General features: G+C 43.0%; 1 protein-coding gene across 25 annotated transcripts in view; it reads right to left on the bottom strand.

Moving 5' to 3' along the window:
• The window catches only part of PROM1 (prominin 1), a 54,150-nt gene extending 37,169 nt beyond the window's left edge, over positions 1–16,981 (bottom strand). For 14 of the 25 annotated variants that reach the window (XR_014945491.1, XR_014945492.1, XM_085545695.1 and 11 more), the window contains exons 1-2: positions 16,833–16,981; positions 11,407–11,817 (exon numbers count right to left, since the gene is read on the bottom strand). Coding sequence is in view for 20 of the 25 variants with exons in the window: in XM_085545695.1 (XP_085401821.1) it covers positions 11,407–11,626 (220 nt within the window). In the remaining 5 variants the exon portion in view is untranslated. Of the gene's footprint in view, positions 1–11,406; positions 11,818–15,895; positions 16,077–16,627 lie in introns of those variants that run through there. The other 11 variants (XM_085545690.1, XM_085545692.1, XM_085545700.1 and 8 more) reach the window with 7 other exon arrangements.
• Between the last annotated feature and the right edge of the window lie 6,955 nt (positions 16,982–23,936).

The following is a 23,936-nucleotide window of genomic DNA, read 5'->3' as shown; positions in this document are numbered from 1 at the left end:
ACAAGTAAAGTAAAAATCTGTTAATGTATCACAGGAGAGTCAAGCTGCAAGTCGTTAACAGAAGGGAAGTGTATTTTAAAACACAGGAAGTGTGCTAACAGAAGATGATAAAAGATTTCATACAACAACATTCTGAAAGACTATACAGAATCTAGAAGATAAGGCTGAATCCCACAATAACAGAGGTAGAACAAAAACATCAGTTAAGTAGGAACCTAGGTAAAAGAAAGGAGCTACGATCCTAATAAACCTGCTCAAATATTGCTTGGCAGGGGCCAACCAACCTGTGCCAAGATGCTCACAGCATCCCTGATGGTGTGCATTCCTCAGGGAGTTTCAGTAGCAAAGAGGTGCACAGCCAAGTGGGGCAGCACTGCACAAAGCCCAAAATACAACACACACCAGCTGCATCAGACAATATTTTCCTCAGCAGCAAGTGCAGAATTTATTTCCTCTTGTTTAAATCTACATCCCTCCCAAAGAGATAATTTTTAAGAAAGATTTGGTGCATGAAGCATCCAAAACAATGAATTTTCTTTTGATCTCACAAGCAGAAGGGCTGAAATAAACTTTTCATTTACATATTTATTTACCCATTTTGGATTGTGTAACAATACACTGTAGAACAGTCACTGCAGATGGGTTTTAAGGTCCCTTTCAGCCTATGCTGTTCTATGATTCTATGACCCCTGGAGATGTTTCAGTCAAACCCCTGGCTCAGAGTGCAGGCAGCTACATCGTGTTGTTCAGGGCTCAGTCCTGATCTTGATCATCTCCAAGCACAATATCTAATATGAAAAAGTAAAATTAAAAAATCCCCAACCCCTCTGACTACCTACAATACACCTAAATTGCTCGGAATGTTTCTGATTCACAGTTGTTATTTATACCCATTCCATAATTCATATCTTGCCAGTGCAAAACAGTACCTGAATACACCATGACAAACTGATACAGAAAACAAGATCGTTGGTGTGTTTTCAAAATTTAGAGAATTTTCTTTTCATCAGAAACTATATATATTCCCATAAAAATTAGTATTGGCCAAATTCAAATGTAAAATTACCTTCAGTTACTCACTCACGTATCTGTAGGCACAAACACGCCACAGTAGTTTTGCAGGATCAAGAATCCCCCTCTCGAGTTTTATTCACATTGCTAGCAATCAAGTTTAATGCAGCATCACTCAGAGGTTAAATGGCAGAACATCCTGCGCTCCCATGCATACTGTGTTTTCATGTATACGGCTCACGGCAGCACAGTGAAGAAACACCTCGGTCTCCACTTAATTCCTAATCCCTGTGATTTACATTTGCTATTATGAAGAGCCGTTCTTTCCCAGCTAGAACATCTCAAATCTAGCACTGAAATACATTTTTATTTTAAACTGAACTGAGACAACTCCACCTGATACTATTCTGCATGATGCACAGAGTACCTCAGGGCCCAGCCATCATCTTTGAGGCCAGTTCCCATTTTGAACACAAAACTGAACTGCGAGGCAGGTGTGGAAAGGAGTGATGCCTTCTATTTTCAAATTAATTAGATTACTTCTGAAATCTTGGCTTGACCAGCTGCACACATTGTTTCACAGGACCAATAATCCAAGGCTTTAGCATAGAACACATTTCCTCATTGGGGTTAAAGAGATTTACCTTGTGAGGCTCATTTACACGGCTAATTACATTATCGCTCTGCACTGTCTCCTCCCTGCTCTCATCACACATACGAAATGCCATCTGCCCTGGTAAATCTAACTAGCTAGATGAACTGATAATTTACCAAAGCAATCTGTGATTAAATATTAAGCACCTATGTGGAGCTCCAGTCAATGAAACAATCACCATCTTCTGCATAACGTGTCATGCACATCCAGCCAATAACACTGAACTGTTCAGGTAAGAAAATAAGGTTACAACTAGGCTTTCTTCTTGGAACTGCTCTACAGAAAGAGAGAGCAAAAAACATACAGATTTAAAAATAAACAGCCTGGCTACTAAGTCCCAACATAAATTAGTTATAAATGCTTCTTCCACAAAAGCATTTCAAATCTAGGTGACAGGAAAACAGTTGGAATAAAACCTTTGGGAACTCTATGCTTGATGTTCACTCAAACAATTCTACTGAGCCAGTTCGGTTATAGTGCAATTCCAGCATTAATCAAATTATGCCAGAAATTCGTTTATCCTTTTATGCATAATGTAACATATTAAATTTCTATTCTGAAAAAAACTTCAAGCTAACCAATAAGTACCGTGACTGAAGCATTCAACTCACACTGAATGGAGATCTTCAGAACAACAGGATAGAATTACACTGATAATATACATGATAATAACTGCTTTCATAACATCTCATATCACAGAATTTCCTCCCATTCTGCATCATCTATAACAGACAGTGACAATAGACTAAGTATACACTGCTCAGTTCAGTGTTTTTCTGAATATGGATCAGTTTGACCCCATTTAGTGTTATGAATAAACAGCAACAATTAGTGTGAAATTAATGAATTGAAATAGCTTCAGGATTGTTTTTTTCCTCTCTAATTATAACTCAGACTATAAACTAATTCTTGCAAGTCCAAGACAAACAAGAAAACTATAATACATTTTAGATTTATTAGCAGAGAAAAAAAATCTTTTGGGTGCTCCATAGCAAGTTCAGTTTATTGACATTTTTGAGTATTGCTTTGACCTGAGAGGAATTTTCATTGCTTCCTCAAAGTTAGAAAGCATTTTGCCATTGACCTTAATTATAGTTAGATTCAGTTTCCTTTGAAGAAGTCTCCTCCAGCAGGTAACCTAGGGTGCTTCCCTTTGCTGCTGCTCATCTATCTCATGGATCCACACACTTGCTCTGGCCCTAGTCCCAGGACTACTCTGCACTGCTGGGGCCTCACCTCAAGCATTAAGTGCAGCTTTGGGTACTACTGAGAAGGGAAAACCTACAGAGTGCTCAAAGTAGGGCTATGAAAATGAGGAAGGGTCTAGAGGGCAGGATGCATAAGGAGCATATGAAGTCCCTCAATCTGTTCAGCCCAGAGCAGAGGAAGCTGATGGGAGCAATACTGACATTGATTCAGTTTTAAAGCCCTCATACAAGACAACCTGCTCACCTTAGAGACAGCAAAAGGAAATTCTCTGCCCAATCAAGTTGCACATTGAAGAAATAAAGTGCAAAATACACTAATCATAGAAAAACAAACAAAAAAGGAACCTTGTCAATGCACCTGCTCTCTGACATGCCCTGATATTCTTTGGTAAGTGGTTGAATGGAGGTTAAAACCAGCAGGTACATACTAAATTGCCTAATTACTTTAACTTCTCATTACATCTGCAATGCCAGTCTGCCTTGTTACTTTTTGCTTTCAATACGGTGTTTCCTCTAACCAGTATGATCAGCTCCCATTCACGTTCTTTGGCTGCATTCTTCAATTACACGATCAAAAGCAAGAGAAATTTGCCACACTCCCAGCTTATCCTAGAGTACTCTGTTTCTGTCTCAAAATCCAGCTGAGACAAGAAGCAGATGCACAGTAAATGCATTTTACATCTTGTTAGACTTAGAGAGCACACACTGCTTTATCTGCAGGTGAAAAAGACAAGCTACTAGACCACCCAGAAATAGCGGATGAGGTGAAGGGTGATGCGAGAGGGTTCAGGCAGCAGTATCATACAGGCAAAGAGATTCATTGATAGCCATGAACAGGAGTAGTCTATGCAAAGCGAGTTTTAATCAGAGTGCAGGTAGGAGCAGGTACACTACAACTGCTGAAGACGCAAAACTGCAGTGCAGCAAGAGCTGCTGAATGTACATGCTGCAGTAACCAGGATCTGAAATATCAGGTTCCCTTTACACTCTTGACAGGAAATAACACCAACTTACAGAAGAAACTATACAGCAGTGGATTAGATTAGTAACAGTCTATGAATTCCATTCATGCACAGAAGAAGTTCCCTAACTCCCCCAAAGCACTGGTGAAACCACAGACGTTTTATTAGTCAGGAAGACCAAACAAATAATTGCAGTCTTCCACAAAATATCCTCACAGCTGCCGCAAACTGACTACGTTCCTTTAGTATAGTTACACATTTTCATTTCTGGGCACATTCTGCCTTTCCTCAGCATACAGAGACAACATTAAAGAGCCTGATCAGGAAAAGGTTTAAGGACAAATAATAGCCCACGTGCTATGTACTATCACTGCTATATTGTCTCTTATAGTACAGCTAGAATGAAAGATTTCTCCTTTGAAAATAATCTTTGCAGAGACTAGAAAGAAAGTTCTGTTCTTGTTGAAGTTTTGAAGAAAGAACAAAAGAGAGAAGTCATTAGAAAAATCTTGGGGTTTGCAATAAATCTGCACGTATCATGCAGACACCAAGACAAGTAGGAAGCTTTGAAGAACTATCCACACAGAAACTCCATCATCTCATATTCTGAAGGCAATGAAACTTCTTCAATGCATTCCTTGTGCCACAGTAGCTATTTTTTGCCATTTATTTTGTTTGTAGTAGCTACCCAAAGTTCTCTCCAGGCCACCATCTGGTAAGGATTAACAGCAGATTACAAGCAAAGATTTAACTTGGTACGCTGTGTATGCTTGTCTGTTTGAGCACACTGCAGGGACTTAATCGTTCACAGGTTGTGTAACATATTGGACTTTTAACTTTTATTAGAATAGTACATATTTACATTATATGGACAATAGCGTTTTTCCTGCTCTTCCCTTCTGTCCTCAGAAAGTCCTGTAAAATGAGAAAAGCACAGAAAATCCTATCTCTATATTGCTATAGCAAATCGCTGAAAATACAGATGCTCATGGTTGTAGAGATGAACAGGAGCCCTGCAAGTACCACTTTTTAATTACCTCACGAAGTGGCTTTCTGGCAGCTTTACAGTGGTTTCTCAGAATTCCTTCCTTATGTTATTCCATTTTTAACAAGGTCAATATCTTCTATGTTTGCTTACTGTGGCACATACATTGGTTCAAAATCCTGTACAGGTCACTCCTTCACTCAAAAATCAAAGACAAAGGAAAGGCTGCCATGATGAAAGAAGGCATCATCTTTCTGTTTGTTCTTTATGGCAGCTTTCAGCTGAGCTACACATCCTAAGCAGTACTTATTATCAGTAAAAACATTCACAACTGTAACAACTGTTTACAGTTCACAAAAACAAAATAATTTGCTATATTTCCCTTCTAACTTGCTTCATACTGGTCCCTTCTCCCAGGAAAGCAGTGACAGAATGAGAAGTAATGGCCTAATGCTGCGCCAGGTGAGGTTTAGGTTGGATATTAGGAAAAAAAATTGCTTTGAGAGTAGTGATGCATTTGCACAGGCTGCCTGGAGAGTAATGGAGTCACAGAGGTGATCAAGAAATGCGGTGATGTCGCACTAAGTGATTTAGTTTAGTGGTATGGTGGTGAGGGGTTGACAGTTTGACTAGGTGATCTCAGTGGTCTTTTCCAACTTAACAGTTCTGTGATTCCGTTCTTGGTTTTAAGAGACTTTCACTCTCTCTCCACATACACTCCATGAAGTAGAATTTAGAAGAGAAAATGAGATCCAAAACTATGTAGAGAGATAAGCATGTAAAAATAAAATGGAGGATAACAGACAGTGGAATCAGTCCCCTTGTCAAGCCAGGAAAACCTGGGTTCCTCTCCTCTGGGTGGCCTGAAAATCCAACTGTGATATACAACCAGAGAATCTGGCGACCCAAAACTTATTCCAACACACTTCTCACCATACAAGCCACTCAACATTTCATGTCTTGACTATAATTTTGCCACCAGGGGTAGGGATACAAACTACTACTAAACTCATGTGGTGTGTTCTAAGACTGTGACTGTGCGCTGGCATCTGAAAGGCAAAATGATGCTTAAACCTGTTTTCCTCTTTCCCATAAAATACTATGTGAGACACCATGTAAAAATCAATGCACACAATTTCAGGAGTTTAATTCAGTGATTCACTGTAATTGCTGGTTCACAGACACCACACTACATTCAAAATAACTCATGTTACTCATACACACTACACACAGGTGCACTAACCATCCAAATTCCTGCATTACTAGGAGATGGCTTAATCAAATAGTTAATTTCTTTTTTAACGTAGAACAATAAACAAGCAACAAGGCCACTCACTACAATAATCCTGTCCTGTACCTCTCGCTCCTCCCATCCTTGCAGCCAGAACCTCTGGGTTTAATGCACTGAGTTCTCAACCCCACACACTGATGCAGGGAACACCATCAGTGAGCTCTTTGGTTGTACCTTGTGTCTACCATGAACATCACAGGGTCAGGATAGTTTCAATCCCTGCTCTGATATTTCCCCATACTGCAACAGCTTTCCCAAGTCAGCTCTCCCAGAGAACACCCAAGCCAAGCGCTAGCCAACATTCCCAACAGACAGGTAGGACATAGTCATGTTATTCAGAAGCCGGTTTTTTGCCTTAATGTTAGTGAGGTTGCAATGCTGGATTGACGTTTTTCAATTGCTGTTGAAGCGTGTTTTTCTCCTAGGCACAGCCAGCAGGCAGCGTTAAACCACATCACAATGAACATTCAGGATGCTGCAGAGAGAGGATTCCAGATACGTGTAGAGCGCTTGATTTTCAGATTATCACATATGCCACACTGGTTACAACTGACTTGCACATTTTCTGCATAATACTTGTCTCTGTAAGGGACTCCTTGTTTACATAATCCAAATGAAGTGGGCAGGATGACATTAGAGAGTGCAACCTTCTTCTTTTTCTTCCTCCTGGGGTGGTTTCCAGTAGATAATCTGTCTAAGCCTCCCCCCCTAAAGCCTCTGTCTCATCCCCATCCACAAAAAGTCTTTTTGATGAGCAACCTGCTGGGTAGCCAACAGTTCTGAATAGTTTTGGAAAAAAAAAGTATTATGCTGCCTATTACAAGAAGCAGAACTCAAGTCTTCGTCAGAAACTATTTCTGTGTTCCTTGTTTACATATATATGCTATCAAGCAGAGCACCTCTTAATTTCCCAGCATGAAACGAGCAATGATCTTTTAAACACTATTTCCTTAAGTGTACGTGAGTGGGCAGAGAAAAGAAGATGCTAATTTATCCTGTTATCCTCCTGCTGCTCATTATTTCACAGTACTTCTAACCTTAGACACAAGGCATTCCTTTCAGCGCGTATCCCATATAGTCACATAAAGGAGTTATGTCATTTCCCCCACCATATTCCAGATCCACCCACATCACACCAGCACTGTTTACTACATATAACACCTATCAATGAAATCTGCTATTTTGATCAACACTCTTCAGCCGTTACCTGAAATTCATGTTACAGCTGAGGTCGCAGCACTGAAAAAAAATCAAACCACACAATAGGGTTGCAGTGAAGATAGTGATTCCACAGCTTAATGAAATGGTCGTTTCACAACACAGATTGGCCAAGCTAACAGCTATCTCACTCAGAGGCAATATATGAGACTGTGAACAGAACTGAGGTGCAGTCCAGGTCTATGAAACTGCTTACTGTTCCTCCCCACATGGAATATACATTAACTTCTTCACACTATGCTTTGCTTAGCAAGGTCCGGCATTCAAGTTTGCATTACAGTTTCATTTCTTCCTCAACAGAAATAGTGCAATCCAGAAGAAAAAGTAGAAGTGGGAACAAAGCAGTTGCAACTAAAAATACTCAGCACAGCTGTCCAGCAATATGCTCAGGTACAGCAGAACAAGGAGAGTATGCCTTAAATGTTTGTCTTATTTCATCCAAAACGAAAAGGAACTTCAGCTTAGCTCTTTTGTGAGCTCCTTGCAGATTAGTTGTAAGACACAAGCTGTGAAACTGAAGAGGTGTTGTGCAGATCCTGCTGGCAAGTGGAATTTCAGATTAAAATCGTCTCACTGCAACAACTAGTTTCCATGGGAACAAAGCCACGCTAAGACAGCCACACAGCCAGGGCTCACACTGACCATGCATCTACACTAAGTTCATATCTGAAGGACACAGCACAACAGGTGACGCACACCTGATGTCACATCTGCAAATTAACTTTATTAACATATTAAGCTTCAGTTTGTAACAAATTCTAAGCGAGACTAAAACTGACAACTTGTTTTGGTAGATGTCCTCTTAATCAAGTGATGGAAACAACCTATAATTTTTTCTGTTATCAGCCCTTTATTATAAATTAAGCTGTTAGCAGAAAGGAATAATGAGCCTACAGAGTCTCAACAGCAGCAGCATCACCTTCCACTTCATGTTACAGACAAACCAAGGCACTGCATGACTTAAGAGACTGACTGAGCGTCATGCAGGAAGCCAGTGACCAAGCAGACTCTTCCACCCCAGTATGTCATTAACTCCATGCAGGGGCAGGTATCCTCCAGTGTGAATCACTCCCATCACAGCATGACATTACTTAATAAGGGCAAAAGTATTTGACAGATGAAGCTGGAAGAAGGATCTGAACACACTCACTGAAGCACTACAATCAGATATCCTATCAGTGTAGCACTGTTCTTACAGGTTCAACCATTTAAGCAAACCTAAAGTGTTATAGTTCCTTGCTCAGGTTCCATCAGTGTGCTTTACTCAACAACTGCATTTAATTCCATTAATAATTTACCTATTAAGCCTGAACTTAGATTTAGCTGCATGCTCACAAACCTCATGGCATGAGCAACATACTTAATTTGAAGCTGTTTATCAAGCAATTACTCAGATTTAACTGAAACAGAAGTAAAAACAAAACCAAAAACAAACTTACAAAGTTTGCTTGTGGCTGGTTTTCTTTTTAAATAAACACTTTCAGCTTTAAAGTAACTATTAATAACATTTAAATAAACCTGAATGCAACTGAAAAACTTAATAACTTTTCCCAAGGACTTCATCTTTCCCTTTATCACAAGATACGAAACTCATACTAGCTTCCTTGCTAAAGGCTTTATTGGGAATCAAGGTGTATAGAAGTTACACTGTAACATCAGAGCTCTACTGGAAGCACACAAATGACTTGCAAAGGCAGGAACGCCTCACCACATGCAATCAGGCAATCCTGTCACCTTTCATTTTTTTCTCTCCCTTTTGTTTCCTCTCAGGTAAGCATAACTATAGGCTGGAAAAGCAAACATTAAGTACTTCCAAGTACTTGGAAGGGGGAAGAAAAAAAAAGACTAAGATTATGAGTGACTGATAAAGAGCTCTGCCTGTGAGCCACATTTCTACTCTGCGTTGTGGTTACGTGCAATACTCTGGGGTATCAGCCTGAAACTAACTCTTCTCTGGCTCCAGACCAATAGCAAGGATGATGCTTTGAGTCAAACACACTGAAACAGCTTTCTGTGCGTACTTGTGATTACGTTTATTTTCATCTCTGAATCAGAACTAATCCTATTTCAAGGTGGCAGTTTAAAAAACAAACCCAAAACAAACACATTTCAAATATTTAAGCATGCTATTAATACACTGAATGTGAAAATAGAACAGCATATGGCAAAAGAGATTAAGAGGATTAACCAATTAAATGGTATGACTCAAACTGACATGATCCGTCAAATCTGTGTTTCGCATTGAGGTACGCGGGGGCATGGGAAAAGGACTTCACCTTATGAAAGCACTGAAAGCCAAACTTCTAAGAACAGCTGGTTTGGTTGGAATCATCCGCTGGGAGGGAATGAGATGAGTGACACAAGCAAAACTTATGAGGTAAACGAAAGTGATTTACTTTTCAGAGAATTGTAGGGGTTGGAAGGGACCTCTAGAGACCATCGAGTCCAACCCCCAACCCTTTTGGATGGTTCCTTTCTCTTTAATGCTGCATTTCACAAAAATCCACATACCTGATGCAGAACTTAACACCAAGAGCCCCAAGTGATGTGACAGTGAGCTCTATACGCAATAATTACTTGTGTGTTTTGGTCACGTAATATTAAATTTGACATACAAGGCTATAGATCATATTCCTGTTACTACAAAGGCACAGTAAACATCTCAATGTATTCAAGTTTCCATCATCAACAGAGTAAAATATTCAAGCAGGTCTCTGGACAGAACTAATGCCTTTTTCTGAGAGCTGAATGCAGACAACTCAGCACATCACATCCCATGAGAGGCAAATAGTTTATCTGCATATTTCAAGGCAGGAAAGAAGCCACAAAAGCAGAGGCATCTGGAAACATTCCTCCAAAAGGTGACATTCCTGTCAGCTTTGTGCAGTGGCCCTCAGTACATCTGGAGTAAAACCTGCTGGGAAGACTGATCCTGCAGGGAACAGGCCAGGCCTTTGTTCCCCAGGTTAACCTCAAGATCTCTGGGTACTTCTCTAAATACAATTAATTAATTTGACTTCATTCTTCTATAACTATTGAAGCAATGGCAAAAATACAAGCAAGTAATCATTGGTAGGCATTATACAGGCTCGTAACCAAAGAATTTAGGATGTTAAATTAGTAAAGGATTTAACATAATTGAAATATATACTACAAAATAATATAATCTTCTTTTATACACAGCCACAGCTGAAATGCCAAAATTAATCAGTAGCAAACCAAAGCTGTTCTAAGGTCATTAAAACTTCATCTTGGTATAATTTAAAATATCAATACTATACAAACATTAGCATTTTCTTTGGACAGCTAAATGAAACAAAAGCATGTTGAAAAGTCCCACTGATACAATGACAAGCCCCACAAACACACAGATCCCCAAAGCATATCTCAAGCAATGTAGTCTCATTAAGCACACACTTTTCCTATGCCTCAGCTTCTCCCTTAGAAGAAAGCTGGAAAGGAATGGGAAAAAAAGAAAAAGATGCAGTTTCATTCTTAACTCTGGATCACAAAGGAACACAAAGTTGCATGCTTGTATAATGGAAACGGATTTATATGAGAGTTGACTGGATTCAGATATGGAAACAAAAGCAGTTTATTTCCAGTTGCTGAGTTTCTATGATCCTCCTGAGAGTGCATCTCATAAAGCTGTATTTTAAAAAGAATGTTTATCACAATATGCAAATCTCAATGAGCTGTCTTTCTTGGATTTAATATTAAATACAAAGCAAATCATGCTTTACTGCTGCAAATTATGCTTTACTCCCAATCCCACGCTTCTGAGCACGCACAAGAAAAAACAGCCTCGAATGTATCAATGACAACTCTGAGATGTCTAAGACAAGTGCTGTGAAATTTCATTAACATTCCATTTTCATTAATACCACCCAACTATGCACAACAGAAAAATGTTATCTCACGTGGTACCATGCACGTTCCCAGGCCATGCTGCATGCTACTAATAAAGCCCCTACTAGCATTTACTTCCAAATTACAGCCTTGGTATCTGCAATAATGTGAATGATTCAGTAACAAACCTTAATATGAAAAACAAAAACAGAAGTTTATCTGCTTACCTTGAGGAAAAGGATTGGGCTGCACTAAATACAGGAAAGCATGGACTACTTTAAACAAAATTCCTATTGGCCCAGGTTCATGGTATGCACCTGTATCGTACGTCTTGGCTGGTACAAACCCAAAATCCAAAGTCCCAGGAGGCGGCTTGTATATAGGCTGAACCTCTGAAATAGTACTTCCACAAAACAACAGCAGCAGCAGGCAGAGTTCCACAGCCATGGCTAGCAGTATTCATAAAACTTGAGGTAGAGGTATTTGTCCCACCAAGTCCAGAAATCTTCACTCCATTCACCTGGGAGTTAGATTTCTCAACAGCGAAGCGCTGGTGCCCTCACACCTTAATTCTTTAATATCTTCTTGTTCTGGAGTGATATAGGAGCCTCTCAGGGAAGTGACTCAGCGCACCATCTCTAGTAAAAGAAAGAAAGAAAGAAAACTCTGAGCTCATCAAGCTATTGGCATGCAAGCAGAAATTACAAGATACCTACAATTTTTTGCAGACACTGAACTTATCATCACTTGTAAAACCAAGCCTGGAAGAACAGTGAAAAAAAAAAACCTGAAGTCTGTAAATAAAATGGTCTGCTACACATGCTGTACTTGAAAGAGGGATAAAAACAATTACGCACAGTTCCAGGTCAGTGAGTTTTCAAAAACAAAGCAGAGCATTGGGACAGCTCCACAGAAAACATGCAAAAATTAAAGGTAGAGAATACAAGCTGCAGTTCTAACTAAACAACACAGTATGTCACATTACAGCAGTTTGCATTCAGTCAGCTACCTCTAGTTACTATCAAGAACAGCAGCTACTAGTTTTATCTTGTGGTTTCTTTAATCTGTAACTCTTCAGTTGGTGGGACTCCCACTATCCCTCCCCACAAACAACTCTGCAGATGGCACTTCACAACACCCATTTCATAGCTAAGGCCGAAGATTCATTTCAAGAAAGAATCTAAGCTTCCAGTTGTTTTGCCATGACAGTAACTTTTTATCACTGAAAAGTTAAGGAGAAGAAAAATAAAATCTACTGTCCTCCTGAAAGATAACAGTGCATGTCCTCTATTGCTTTCTATTAACTCAAACGTTCACAACATTCTCCTTCAGTTTAGGTTGGATATTAGGAAGCACTTCTTTACAGAAAGGGTAGTTAAGTACTGGAATAGGCTCCCCAGGGAGGTGGTTGAATCACCATCCCTGGATGTGTTTAAGAGCCGTTTGATATGATTTAGCAGAGGGTTGTGAGAGTTAGGGTACTATGGTTAGGCTGTGGTTGGACTTGATGATCTTCAAGGTCTTTTCCAACCTGGGTAATTCAATGATTCTATGATTCAGAGGTTTGAGCAGCCAGCAGGTTTTATAAAATATTTTGTTGAAGTTGAGTAGCATTAAGATGACTCTGAATGCCTACAAAGCATTAAGAATGTTGTCAGTCTACAAAACCGTGACACTTCCAAGGTGCTTCCATGTCAAAGGAGGAAGACAAAAACACTTTTCAAGTTGGTAGCAAGGTGAGTCTTAGCTTCTCCCATGCTTTGCAGTCCCCCAGTAAAACAGACGCTCCCTGTCTCAAAGCCTGCACTGACTCAATGGAAATTACATGGTAGGCTTGTTTGCATACAGGAAGGAGTAGTAAAAGTCTGATTAGTATCAAGAAAAACATGGAACATAAAAGCACAAACCCAGATCAAAGAGCTAGGGACAGTCTTGTTGCCCTGAAACCCAATCTAGCTAAAAAGGAAAACTTATATCTATTTCTCCACTCAGTGCCCAGTGAAAACCAAGAAAAACAATAATAATTGTATGAATATCAGTTACTAAGCCATACTCAAAGAGCGAATATCTCTCTATATAATGCCCAGCACTGAAATGGAAAATCTTAGAAGATAACAAAAAACTGGGATTTCCATATCAGAAAGACATGCTTAAATAATAATTATCATAGAACCATTTGAGTTGGAAGGGACCTTTAAGGGCCATCTAACGCTCACACACCACCATCAACCCCTGATTACAGAAGGTACAGAAACAGATAGAAAAACAGGCTGAAAACACTGCGTGGGAACACTGGGGGCATTTGTGAATGATAGAACTGGAGAGGAAGATGACCATAACTGGTGTCCTAAGGCAGAGCTAGAAGACAGGACATGTTTTCTGTTGTGAACTGTGTTAGAGAGAAGGGGGAAGAGGAAGATGTATACAATTGTCTTCATTCCACCTCCCACTCCCCCACCCCACCCTGGACAATTTGAACTATATCTAATTATAGAAATGGGAAAACAAAGCACAACCAAAAAGTCCTCTTGATGTTGAAAAATAATCTCCATGCCTGGCAGAATTATGAACTCATACACTAGCTGACAGTGAATTCTATAAGGACACTAATGAAATTGCAGGGACGCTACCTGTACCACAGACACACGATACCTTGTTGAACAGAGACATAGAACCATCTGTCCACTCTGAAGACACTTCAGAAATCAACGAGTCTGTATAATTTTCAGCCGAGCCTTTATGAAGTCCAGTAATTCTTAAAACACAGGCAGGGATCTTGTAAATCAAAGAACCTGCAGCATTCAGCCAGATGTGCTCCTTCTCCTATCACTGGCAAATCCATCACAATGAACTTGGTATATACAGGATTATTGGGCGATTCCTTCAGGCTGACACCAAATCTTCTCTGAACTATATAAAAGCTACACTAATAGTGATCAGGAACTTACAGAAGCACTATTAAGCCTATAACTCAGGCTACCTGTGAGCATTCAATAGCAGTTCAACCTACATAAAAATAACCTTGATGTAACAAGCTCCCAGTAGTTACTCTCATCTCAATAACTATTAAAAAAAGAAAGCCCACAACCTGAGCTGGAAGCACATTAGTAGCTGAATATGCTACATAAACAGTGCTGAAAGTGAAAATCAATCCATGAAATTGTGAGAACTGCAAGTGTGGTATAAGAACAGAAGTGACATATATACAGTTTATGATAATCCTCGCTGCAGTGTGTGGCCATCTCGTTTCCTTCAAGGCAGTGTGACATCAGTGTGAGTTTTCTTGCACAACTCATCCCACGTTCAAGCAAACAGGGAGAGAAAATCAGCTGTGTGAACCTTTGGAGTGCTTCCATAAATTATCAAGTATTATCAAGTGAGGTGTTCATTTTGTTACTGTTTTGATTAAGAAAACAGCCATCTGTTAACCATGGAAGATATATAGCAATTAAAACTGTCTTTTATTTTCTGTGTGGTTTGCAAGCATCCACCTTACAAGAGCGGAGCTTTTGCTTTTTATTCCACAGCTGCCATCTAGGTATCCCACACAAATCACTAAGTAAACATTCTTAGGGTGCTGGTCTTTTTTAAGCCCTGTCTGTGAAGAACATCATCGCTGCTTCACCACGTGTGCTGCGATATTATCACATCCCCAGTATATCTCACTTTGTATTAAAAGCAAACTGCAGTGTTTTCCCACACTGACAATGCTTCAGCAACTGCAGTGTAAGTTTAAGAAGAGGAGACAGATTGAGACACAGAAGTTCAGTAACTGCTTTTATGATGGTACCTACACAAACGAGTAGAACTCAGAAGCATTGTGATATCCTCCTCAGAAGCATCACGATGTCCCACTCTTCATTACCACAGGACTGGCCTCCTATTTAACATTGCCATCCACGCACACACAACTCTGCAGTGCAGTGATGTGGCTATGATTAACCCTGTGAACTGAAATTCAATCAACCAGAGGCTACATTGCTCAGGCTCAATGTGGGAGCCTCTTGGCAGCATACCAGGTCGGAACAGGGGAAGAAGCAGCTGTCTGCAGGAAGCCCACCCTGAAGAGCTGGCTGAGTTTGTTATGTTTTTTAATTAGTCATTTGAAAACCAGAGCCCATAATACCCTTCAAGGTTCCAGCAAAAGCAACCAGCAGAAGACTGAAATTAATTATGACAGCCACAACGCAGGTAGCTACAGCTGGCCTTCAACTCCTGGATGTGCATTAAAACAAAACCACAAATGAGATACAGTACAGCCAGCCAAGCTAGACGCTGTCAAGTCAGAAAGGTACAGTTTTCTGACACAATCTCTCCCAAGCCAACCAAGGATTACAACCTGTTGCCATAGTAGAAAGCAAACAAGCCCAGTAAGCACCAGGGACTGTAGAACTGAGAGCACCACACAAGCAAAATCCCCCACCCCAGGGACACAGGGAGCTGCAGGAGGCATCTGCTGTGCTTGCTGCTGCTCAATGCAAAGCACTCAAGTCAGGAACATGGATATGCAGAGCCCAGGTTAGATTTGAGCTGCTAGCTGCTTCAGAAGCTGAAATAAGCAAATACACACGCACACACCGCCAAACAAACAAATAAAACCAAAAGAACCAACAAAACCCACTCACCAACCAGCCAACCCCACACTGATTGCTGCTGTAGAAGTCACAGCAGCTCACTAACAGAGAGACGCACACAAATGAACTCCGAGTGACATACCTTCCCCAGAAGATCCACAGCTCTGACTTTTAGCCTAAAAGTTACGTTTTCACTAACTGAACCAAAACCAAACGCATAACATGACGTTAAGGGATGCGTTTACCCCAGGGCTCATAAAGCCTTCCCTTGGGAGAGCAGAGCACTACTCAGCATCACACGGGGATCACTTGGACACCACAAAACCATCCCATAATCAGCTTTTCGGCCAAAGGGAACGAGCGAGGGCTGAGCGCAGCCCCAGACCAAGTTTCCCCCATCTTTCCAATTACTTGAGCTGGAGGCTCTGCCCCTACCGCGCTGCCGAGTCCTTGATCCGCTCAGCAGCACCGACGCTTCAGCTCTGCCTCCGCTGGAGCGCGGACCGCCCGGTAGTTTCTCCGGCGATAACCGGTGTCTGTCGCCGCAACCGCCCCCCTCGGAGCCGCCCCAGGTGCGGGGCTCGCCGCAGCGCGTCCCCACCGCGGTTAGGGGCGAGCCGCCCTCCGCTCCCGCAGTCACCATCCATTCCGCCGCAGCGCCGAGCCAGGGGCCGACGAAGCGATGCGGAGGAACACAGCCCCCCCTCCGTGCAACGCAGCGGCCGGACGCCCCCGAAGCTCTTCGCTCTTCTCTCTTCTCCCCCCGTCCCCACCGCCCGGCTCTCCTCCGCGGGCGGATCCGCCCTGGCTCCCCGCATGCCGCCGTGCCGCAGCCCCTTCCTTTCCCGCAGCCCGTCCCCGCGGCTCCCCTCACCCTGCCGGCCTCTCCCAGCACCCAGGCCGAGCTCTCTCCGCCCGGCTATTCCCGACGACCGCTCCCCTTACCCGGTTCCAGGGGAAGGGGCTCATCCCCCCCCCCCCACCGCCGCACTTTCTCTCCGGGAAGGGCAGCACTTGTGCCGCCCGCAGCGGGAGGAGCCCCACCCCACCTGCCGCCCCTCCCCGCGCCCAGCACTCACCGGCGGAGCGGGGTCGGGGAGATGGAGGCTCCGGTCCCGGTTCGGCCCGCTCCGTTCCGCCTCAAAGCGCAGCGGCGGTGCCGCCCGCGCATGGATTACGGAGGGCGGGCTCTGCCCCGGGTCGGGCTGCGGGACCACCCCGGCGAGCCGGGGCTGGAGGAGGGAGAGGGGGAGGAAGAGGAGGAGCGAGAGGCGCTTCGCCCCGCTGGGAGCCGTGGGGGCGGCACGCAGGGTCGGGTCGAGCTGCGGAGCGGTGGGAGCGCTGCGGCCGGGACCTGTTGCTGGGCGGGTTGCGGCAGTGCGGGCACGGCCCTGCTCCGTGCTGGGTTACCTCTGTCATCAGCTGTTGTAAGAACAGCTCGTTTCACCCCTCCCGGGGGATGCCCTTCTTTCCTGACAAGAATATCGCCTCTCTTGGGACTGGAGTCCGTGTTTTTTTTCTTCAGAATGACTTTGTTTCTGTGTCCAGGGACATGTCGGTCAGACAAGATGCACCTTTCCCTATGCCGTGACACAGTAACACATTTCCGAAGGCTCCTTGCGGTTTCCTCATTTACCCTATGTGATTTTTATTTGCAGTTTGGTAGTTCAAAACTGCCCCCCTCGTTGCAATATCGAGTCATCGGGTTTAGAAACAATCCCTACAGTTCTTACCAGGCACTCTGCTGCCCAGCATCACCACTCAGGGCAAACAGGAACCTCTGCTGGGCATCCAGGATCACACGGACTCCTCTGAGGTACTGAAAGCACTGATGGAGAGGACAATGATGGAAGTGGCTTTGAGCAGGCAGAAAGATGCCAAGGACAGGGTGGATGGCTTTAAACTAGAAGAGTGGAGATCTAGGTTAGATGTTTGGAAGAAATTCTCTGCTCAGAGGGTGGTGAGGCACTGGAACAGGCTCCCTGAGAAGCTGTGTGTTCCCCATCCCTGGAGGTGTTCAAGGCCAGGTTGGATGGGGCCCTGGGCAGCCTTAGTTGGTGGGTGGCAGCCCTGCACACAGCAGGGGATTGGAACTGGATGGGCTTTAAGGTCCCTTCCAACCCCAACCATTCTGTGATTCTACAAAACTGAGACTTCTGCAGGAGGCTGCCTTGCTATTTTAACTTTGGCCAAGGTTCGAACAGTTTTCTCACAAGCGGTATTTGGCATGGCTGAATTTTACCTGTATTTCAACTCAGGGCATTTGCCAGCACTGCACATTGGAGAACAAGCTGCCACATTGGCTCCACGCAGAAAGAACAACTATTCTGACCAGCACAGTTCCTGGATTGTTCAGCCTGAGTGTGCACAGTGCTGCAACCCAAGCTGGAGAGCACAGCACACAGCTCAGCCAGTCTCTTGTTTCAGCTCTTGTTACAGTTCTCCTATGTACCCAAGCAGTGTGTCAAGGACAGGTGATGCTATAGTTTTGGTGAGACACAGAACATGATGGCAAAAGGTCAAGTGTGCTAAGTTAGGGAGATAGCCTTCAGTTTTAGAAGTACAGCTCCTTCTTAAGCCCTTAAATACAGGAGAATTTGCCTTCCAAACAATAGGCTGCATGTAACCAAAACTATTAATCTAATGATCTGGTGGCTTTGATTTCTAACACTCTTGTGCAGTGTTAGAAGAGAGAAGCTGAATCTTGTTGTATGACTGATTTTAAACTGTAGAGTGAAGGCATGTAGCTGCAGCAATAAATAACAGCAGAAGAGTTAGCCAGAAATCAAGGACAGCAAAGTGGGAATGTGGAAGAGAAGGGCATGGAATGAAAAGTAAGGGAGCTGAGCCCTTCTGGAGCTGGAAACACTAAGGTATTCTTTTGGATTACTAATTAACACAAGTAATAGATTTACTAGAAGTTAATGGTAGGCTCCCGCAGGACTGTTAGGTGAGATGTGGCTGTAGTTTGCAAGCAGGACACACAACTGGATTTACAGGAAAAAGACATGAGTGTTCATAGAAGAATTCAAACTAAACTAAATCAGGAGCAGCTCTGTTAGTGGAAGTGCTTCCTCAGTGAATGAAGGCAACACCAGTTTCCTGGTGAACATTATTCATATGAGCTACTGCAAATGTGCTTTTGAGTAGTACCTGGTTAATGTGTCACTGAGATACGGTGGATGGAAGCCTGACCTCTTCAGCTGCCTCCCCCTGTATTGCTGGCAAGCCAAGTGTATATCTGGCCTGAAAGTGCTCTGAGCAGCTGTTGACCTTTCCCTGATGTTTCTTCTGCATGTCAGGTAGGGCTGGACAACAGTGAACAGGGAAATCCTGCACCAGCTTGCAGTCTCCGTCCAAATCACAGCAGAGGCCACGTTTGCTTGGCTGCACATTTACCTGCCTGACATTTGGCCATGAACATGCTGTTACCAGACTTGTGTGCACGCTGTAATGCTGTCACATCAGAAAAAGGAAGCGTGTGAAAAACTGCACACAGCTGGAGCAGGCTGAAAGAGTATCAAGAAAACTTCTCTTGCAGGGACCACTCAGTTTTTTCCCTGTGGTCCTTCCTGTTTTGGGGCACTTGGACTGAAATTCATCAAGACACCCTCTGTCTTTATCCTTTGTGCTCAACTCTTTTAAATGATCTCAGCACTCAGGTGCCCAGAATAGTCAAACTCCTCATTGCTGACATCAGTGAGGAAGTGGTCTGTCAATCCACAGCACAGTAGGTGCTAAAGGCCCTTGAAAACCTACTCTGAAATGCGCATCCAAAACGGGAGCAGCTGGATGAAGAAACCTGCCCTGTGCTTGTCGGCACCGAGCATTTGGAAATCTGGCTGCGTATCAATCATCTCTGTTATCTCAGAGGAAAATCCTCAGATAACAGGACGATACATGAGTTTTAGGGCTTAACTGTAGGCTGTATCATGTAATTGATTTTTAAGCAGTGCCCATGATTAAAGGTCTATTAGATAAATAACCTTTTTCACTGGTCGTAGCTGTGCTAGGTATAGCATTGCCTGAAGAGAACTAAAATCACATGTCCAACATTCTCTTCTCCCAGAAAGAAAAAAGTTGAGGCTAAAATGTTCTTATGTTGTATTTAATCTTCCCCTGGCTGTTTCCTGAGTGTTGTCCGAGAGAGAAGTGTGCATGGATGTAGGGGATAGAACCAGCTTGCCTTCCCTGCACGGGGCTGTAGAAATAAGTGGTTTACAGACATTGTATCTACCCTAGTGACCATTTTGCCTAAGTTTCTGTGGATTATAACCTCAAAGTCCTTCCCTGCCTCCCCACTATACTTTCTGCCTAGCCCTGCCCTCTATCTGAGCCAGAAATGCAGGGGCAGGAAGGAGGTCAGGCTCTCACAACCACCCTGGCAGCACCCAGTGCCTGCCCATGTACCCATGTCTTCCCCCTGCTCATCTCCCTGACCCTGTTGTCCGTCCCCTCTCTGACATCCACATTTGCATCCCTCCTTGTCCTTAATTCTCCTGTGGGATGTGAGGCTTAAAGGATTACAGTCTGTGTGAGTTTGCAGCCCGGACTCTGCAGACGCTGGGAAAACACGGGGCTGGGGTGACAGGAGGCAGGGAAGTGTCAGAGAAAGAACATGTCACACTATTGTACAGCAACCACAGACATTTTGAAGGAAGGATCAGGATTCATAAGAATGGTGGGAAACAGAACACAATTGCTGTGTGCTATAGCTTACAATGTATTTGTTTAATTTCTTACTCCCGAGGGAAAATAGGAAAGGAAATGGACAATCTGGCTCCCATTCATTCTCAGACTTAGCAAATAACATGGCATTTCATTTGAAACCTTTGATTCATGCCAGTTTGTGATACAATCTCAGTAAGGCTTGCCTTCATCTGAACACAAGATTTATCCCACTGTACATCACTTCACGCCTTCAGAGAGCTGATGCTTTGTCAGCTACACGCCTTGCCATTACACTGCGCTCTGCCCCCTCCTCACAACTGTGATAGATCTGCATGACAACTCCTCAAACAGCTTAAGAATGATATTCATTTCTTTTCATCTGATGGAAAACACTACGAGTTGCTCTAACAGATTTCAGAGATTAAGTTACACAATGACAGGGATCACATGATACATGTGTTCTCTGCTTGTCACTTCTCTGAGCTCCCCCCACCCTGTTTTGCCATCATTTCCATGCTTTAATTTTGCTTGCAAGTCTTGATGTGCGACATTCTGATAAATTAGTATGTCAGAAGAGCTTGAAATCACAGTGGGAAAGGCACATCTCTTTTGGGACAAAAGGAGATTGCTCAGGTTCTAATGTTTTTTGGAAGAAGACTGAGGAGAAATGGCTAACAGCTACTCAAGGTGTTGGTTCCTGCTGCAGTGGTGCAGAGGCCTGGATCACAGGCCCTCTCTCTCTGCAGCAGCTGTATGTGACAAGCAGCCTGATGGAGGATGTGGCCACAAGACCTAGGACCTGTGCAGTCCCACAGGAAAGGCTGTAAAATACAGTTTAGACAAGGTATTAAAGTGAGTATCTGTGTATCAGTAGGAACAAAACACTGCAGGAACAATCAATCAGCCAAACTGAATACACCCCTTGAAGCAGGCACAGAAGCAAAGATGTTGATCCCAGAAGTCAGTTGTCAGAAAGAAAGAGATCCGTTCTCCTCTTTGTGAGTGACCCTTTGATATACAGAAGTCCCCTCAACGCAGAGCAGCTCTCCCATGCCTCCCACGAAATGTAATCCTACCTTATGAGCTTAACTGCTGCAGTGACCTTCTTTTGTCTGTCTGCTCTGGAGTAAATTCTGCCTGACAGGAGTAAAGAAGATTGGGAGAAGGTTATTTTTAATATCAGTATAGAATATTGGTAGCAAAAGAAAGTACCAGAAAGAAAGGCATCCATCCATTCATTATGTTTTCAAGGAGAATGACACTGCCACCACCTACGACGTCTTGCAGGGAGCACACAAACAACTCACATCACAGCATTAACCTGACAAGGCCCCTTCACCCCAGTTTCTATTATTAACTTTACAACTAGTGCAAGTCTCCTCAGGTGAACTGCATGAGGTAACTATTTATCTCTCACAGACTGTACCTCAGCTGAGCATTTATTAGCAGAATAGGGTGACTCTTATTAGTCCTTTGTGAAGTCCTTTGTGATCACTAAGTTTCTTGAAGAGTGGCAGAGAACACTTTTTCTTGTAACTTAGCCCAGGCTTCTGAGCTCAGCCATGAGCTTTTTCCTTCCTCTCATTTGTTAAAGTGCACACTTAAAAGAAGCAGCATTTCTGTCCCTTCCAATCCTGAAGCCTTGCTTTGCACTGACACTGGGAAGGCAGTGCTCCCCACACGCTGTTATCATGCAAAGCAGATGTGCAGCTTCTCCTCTGCCACCTCACAGCTCCTTTCTCAGCCCCTCTCAGGGCTGGCGCAAAAATCTTTTTTAGGGATGACCAAGAGAAGATTGCAGCCTTGATAGTAGTTTGTTCCCAGCATAAATGCCATTTTCTTATCTATAATGGAATGGATTTTTTCTTACTAAGGAAAATGTTTTTGGAATTTTATGGAGGAGATGGGATTTTTTTTACTAACATTCTCATTAATTCATTATTTCCTGTATTTGATTTCCCTGGTGATTAAAGGATGAGAGACCAAGGAAAGGAAAAATGTTCCCACTGGTAAAAAACATAGAGAAGCTGACCTTTAACTGAGCTCCTCTGCCTTTTAGCAAGTCAGAATGTCAGATGATTTTCCGCATTAAAGTATTTCATGGCAACACAAAGTATTTGCGAACAAGAAACACTTTACAGTGTTGGAGGACGCCTGAGGCTCCCTGCCCTAAAGCTAAACTGTAGCCTTACACTCTAGCCAGAGTAACAGAAGCCTCATACCCAGGACCTTGGTGTGCCACTTGGATCTGCTGCGCTGCAGGCTGAGGCTGCACATCATCGTTGTCATGCTGGTTTGCTCTTTGCTCAGTCTCTGGCTGTGAATGTATTAGATCATGTATTATCTTCAAGGCATGGTGAAGCCCGGTGAACCAGGCAGGACATTGTTTACCTGAGCACATCCTTTGGCCACGCAGACACAGAAAACAGAGAGTTTGAACACAGTCTGGATGAAAGAAATGCTGGTACTCATCATCTGCACCAAGTTCTGTGGTTTTTGATCTGCTCTGTGTCTAATAAGGGAATGAATGCTGAAGTGCTAGGGAGGACCATCCTGTCTGCTTTGCATATCATTCATACGTATAACATACATCGAGTCATGGGGGCTCCCATACTAGTTTCAACAGCAAACTCATCAGACACAGCAGACTTCTGAAGGGAAGGCTTTAGACAACAGCAGATCTTTGTTGGAATATGAACTATCTGAATGGCCACTTTCTCTCCTTATTAACAATTAAAAATGTTAGCTTTAATTTACTTGTCTACACTCAGCTTCCAATTTCATTTCTACTCTTTTGAACGGCCACATAAGAGCCATGAACAGCCCCACAGTACCAAAGATTTAGGGTTGTTTTGTTGTGCCTCACTTTACATGTCCAGATGAGAGGACTTTTCACTACATTTAGGGAATGCTTTCCCAAGGCTGCCAGATCTCACTTTCTGTTGCACCACGAACTGCCTTTACTCCTATTCAGGCTTAAATATTTGCTTTGGCAGATTTGTAGCTGTTGCTATTTGTACTGAGGAAAAGAAATAAATCCCCCAATCATATTGCAGTTGTAGAAGCAATCATCCTGTAAAAAGTACTCCACAACACACTGCAGTAAAACATCTTAAATATTAGTTTATATATTCTGTATGAGCTGAGGGCTGATGCAGTATAAGCAGACAATTAAAAAGTGCACATCAGATGTATTTTGAGCTTTCTTTAGCAGCTGTTTCATATTACCAAACATGCACGTTGCAGGCTGCTTTTATGGCTGTGTATATTTCAAGTAGCTTGCAGTGTATCTCAATATACTGAGCAAAACCCAGCAAAACATTATAAAAAAGTACTCAGGTCAGTTCCACTCGACTGTTGCCAAATTGAGAACAGAGAAATGACATGACAAACATTTCCTGCCCGTGTGAAATCTGTGAGTAGGAAAGTCTGCACTGGAACTGGAATGCAGTTTACTTAAACCCCACGAGAGGAGTTTTACCTGTGTGTAGCTGTCAGCCAACCCGGAGTTC

Source organism: Coturnix japonica, chromosome 4 (genome assembly GCF_054131305.1).
Source record: "Coturnix japonica strain WE chromosome 4, WE-NBRP24, whole genome shotgun sequence".
In the NCBI taxonomy this organism is placed as follows: domain Eukaryota; kingdom Metazoa; phylum Chordata; class Aves; order Galliformes; family Phasianidae; genus Coturnix; species Coturnix japonica.
Note: the sequence above shows the minus strand (reverse complement) of the source record. Positions and strands in the feature narration are given on the sequence as shown.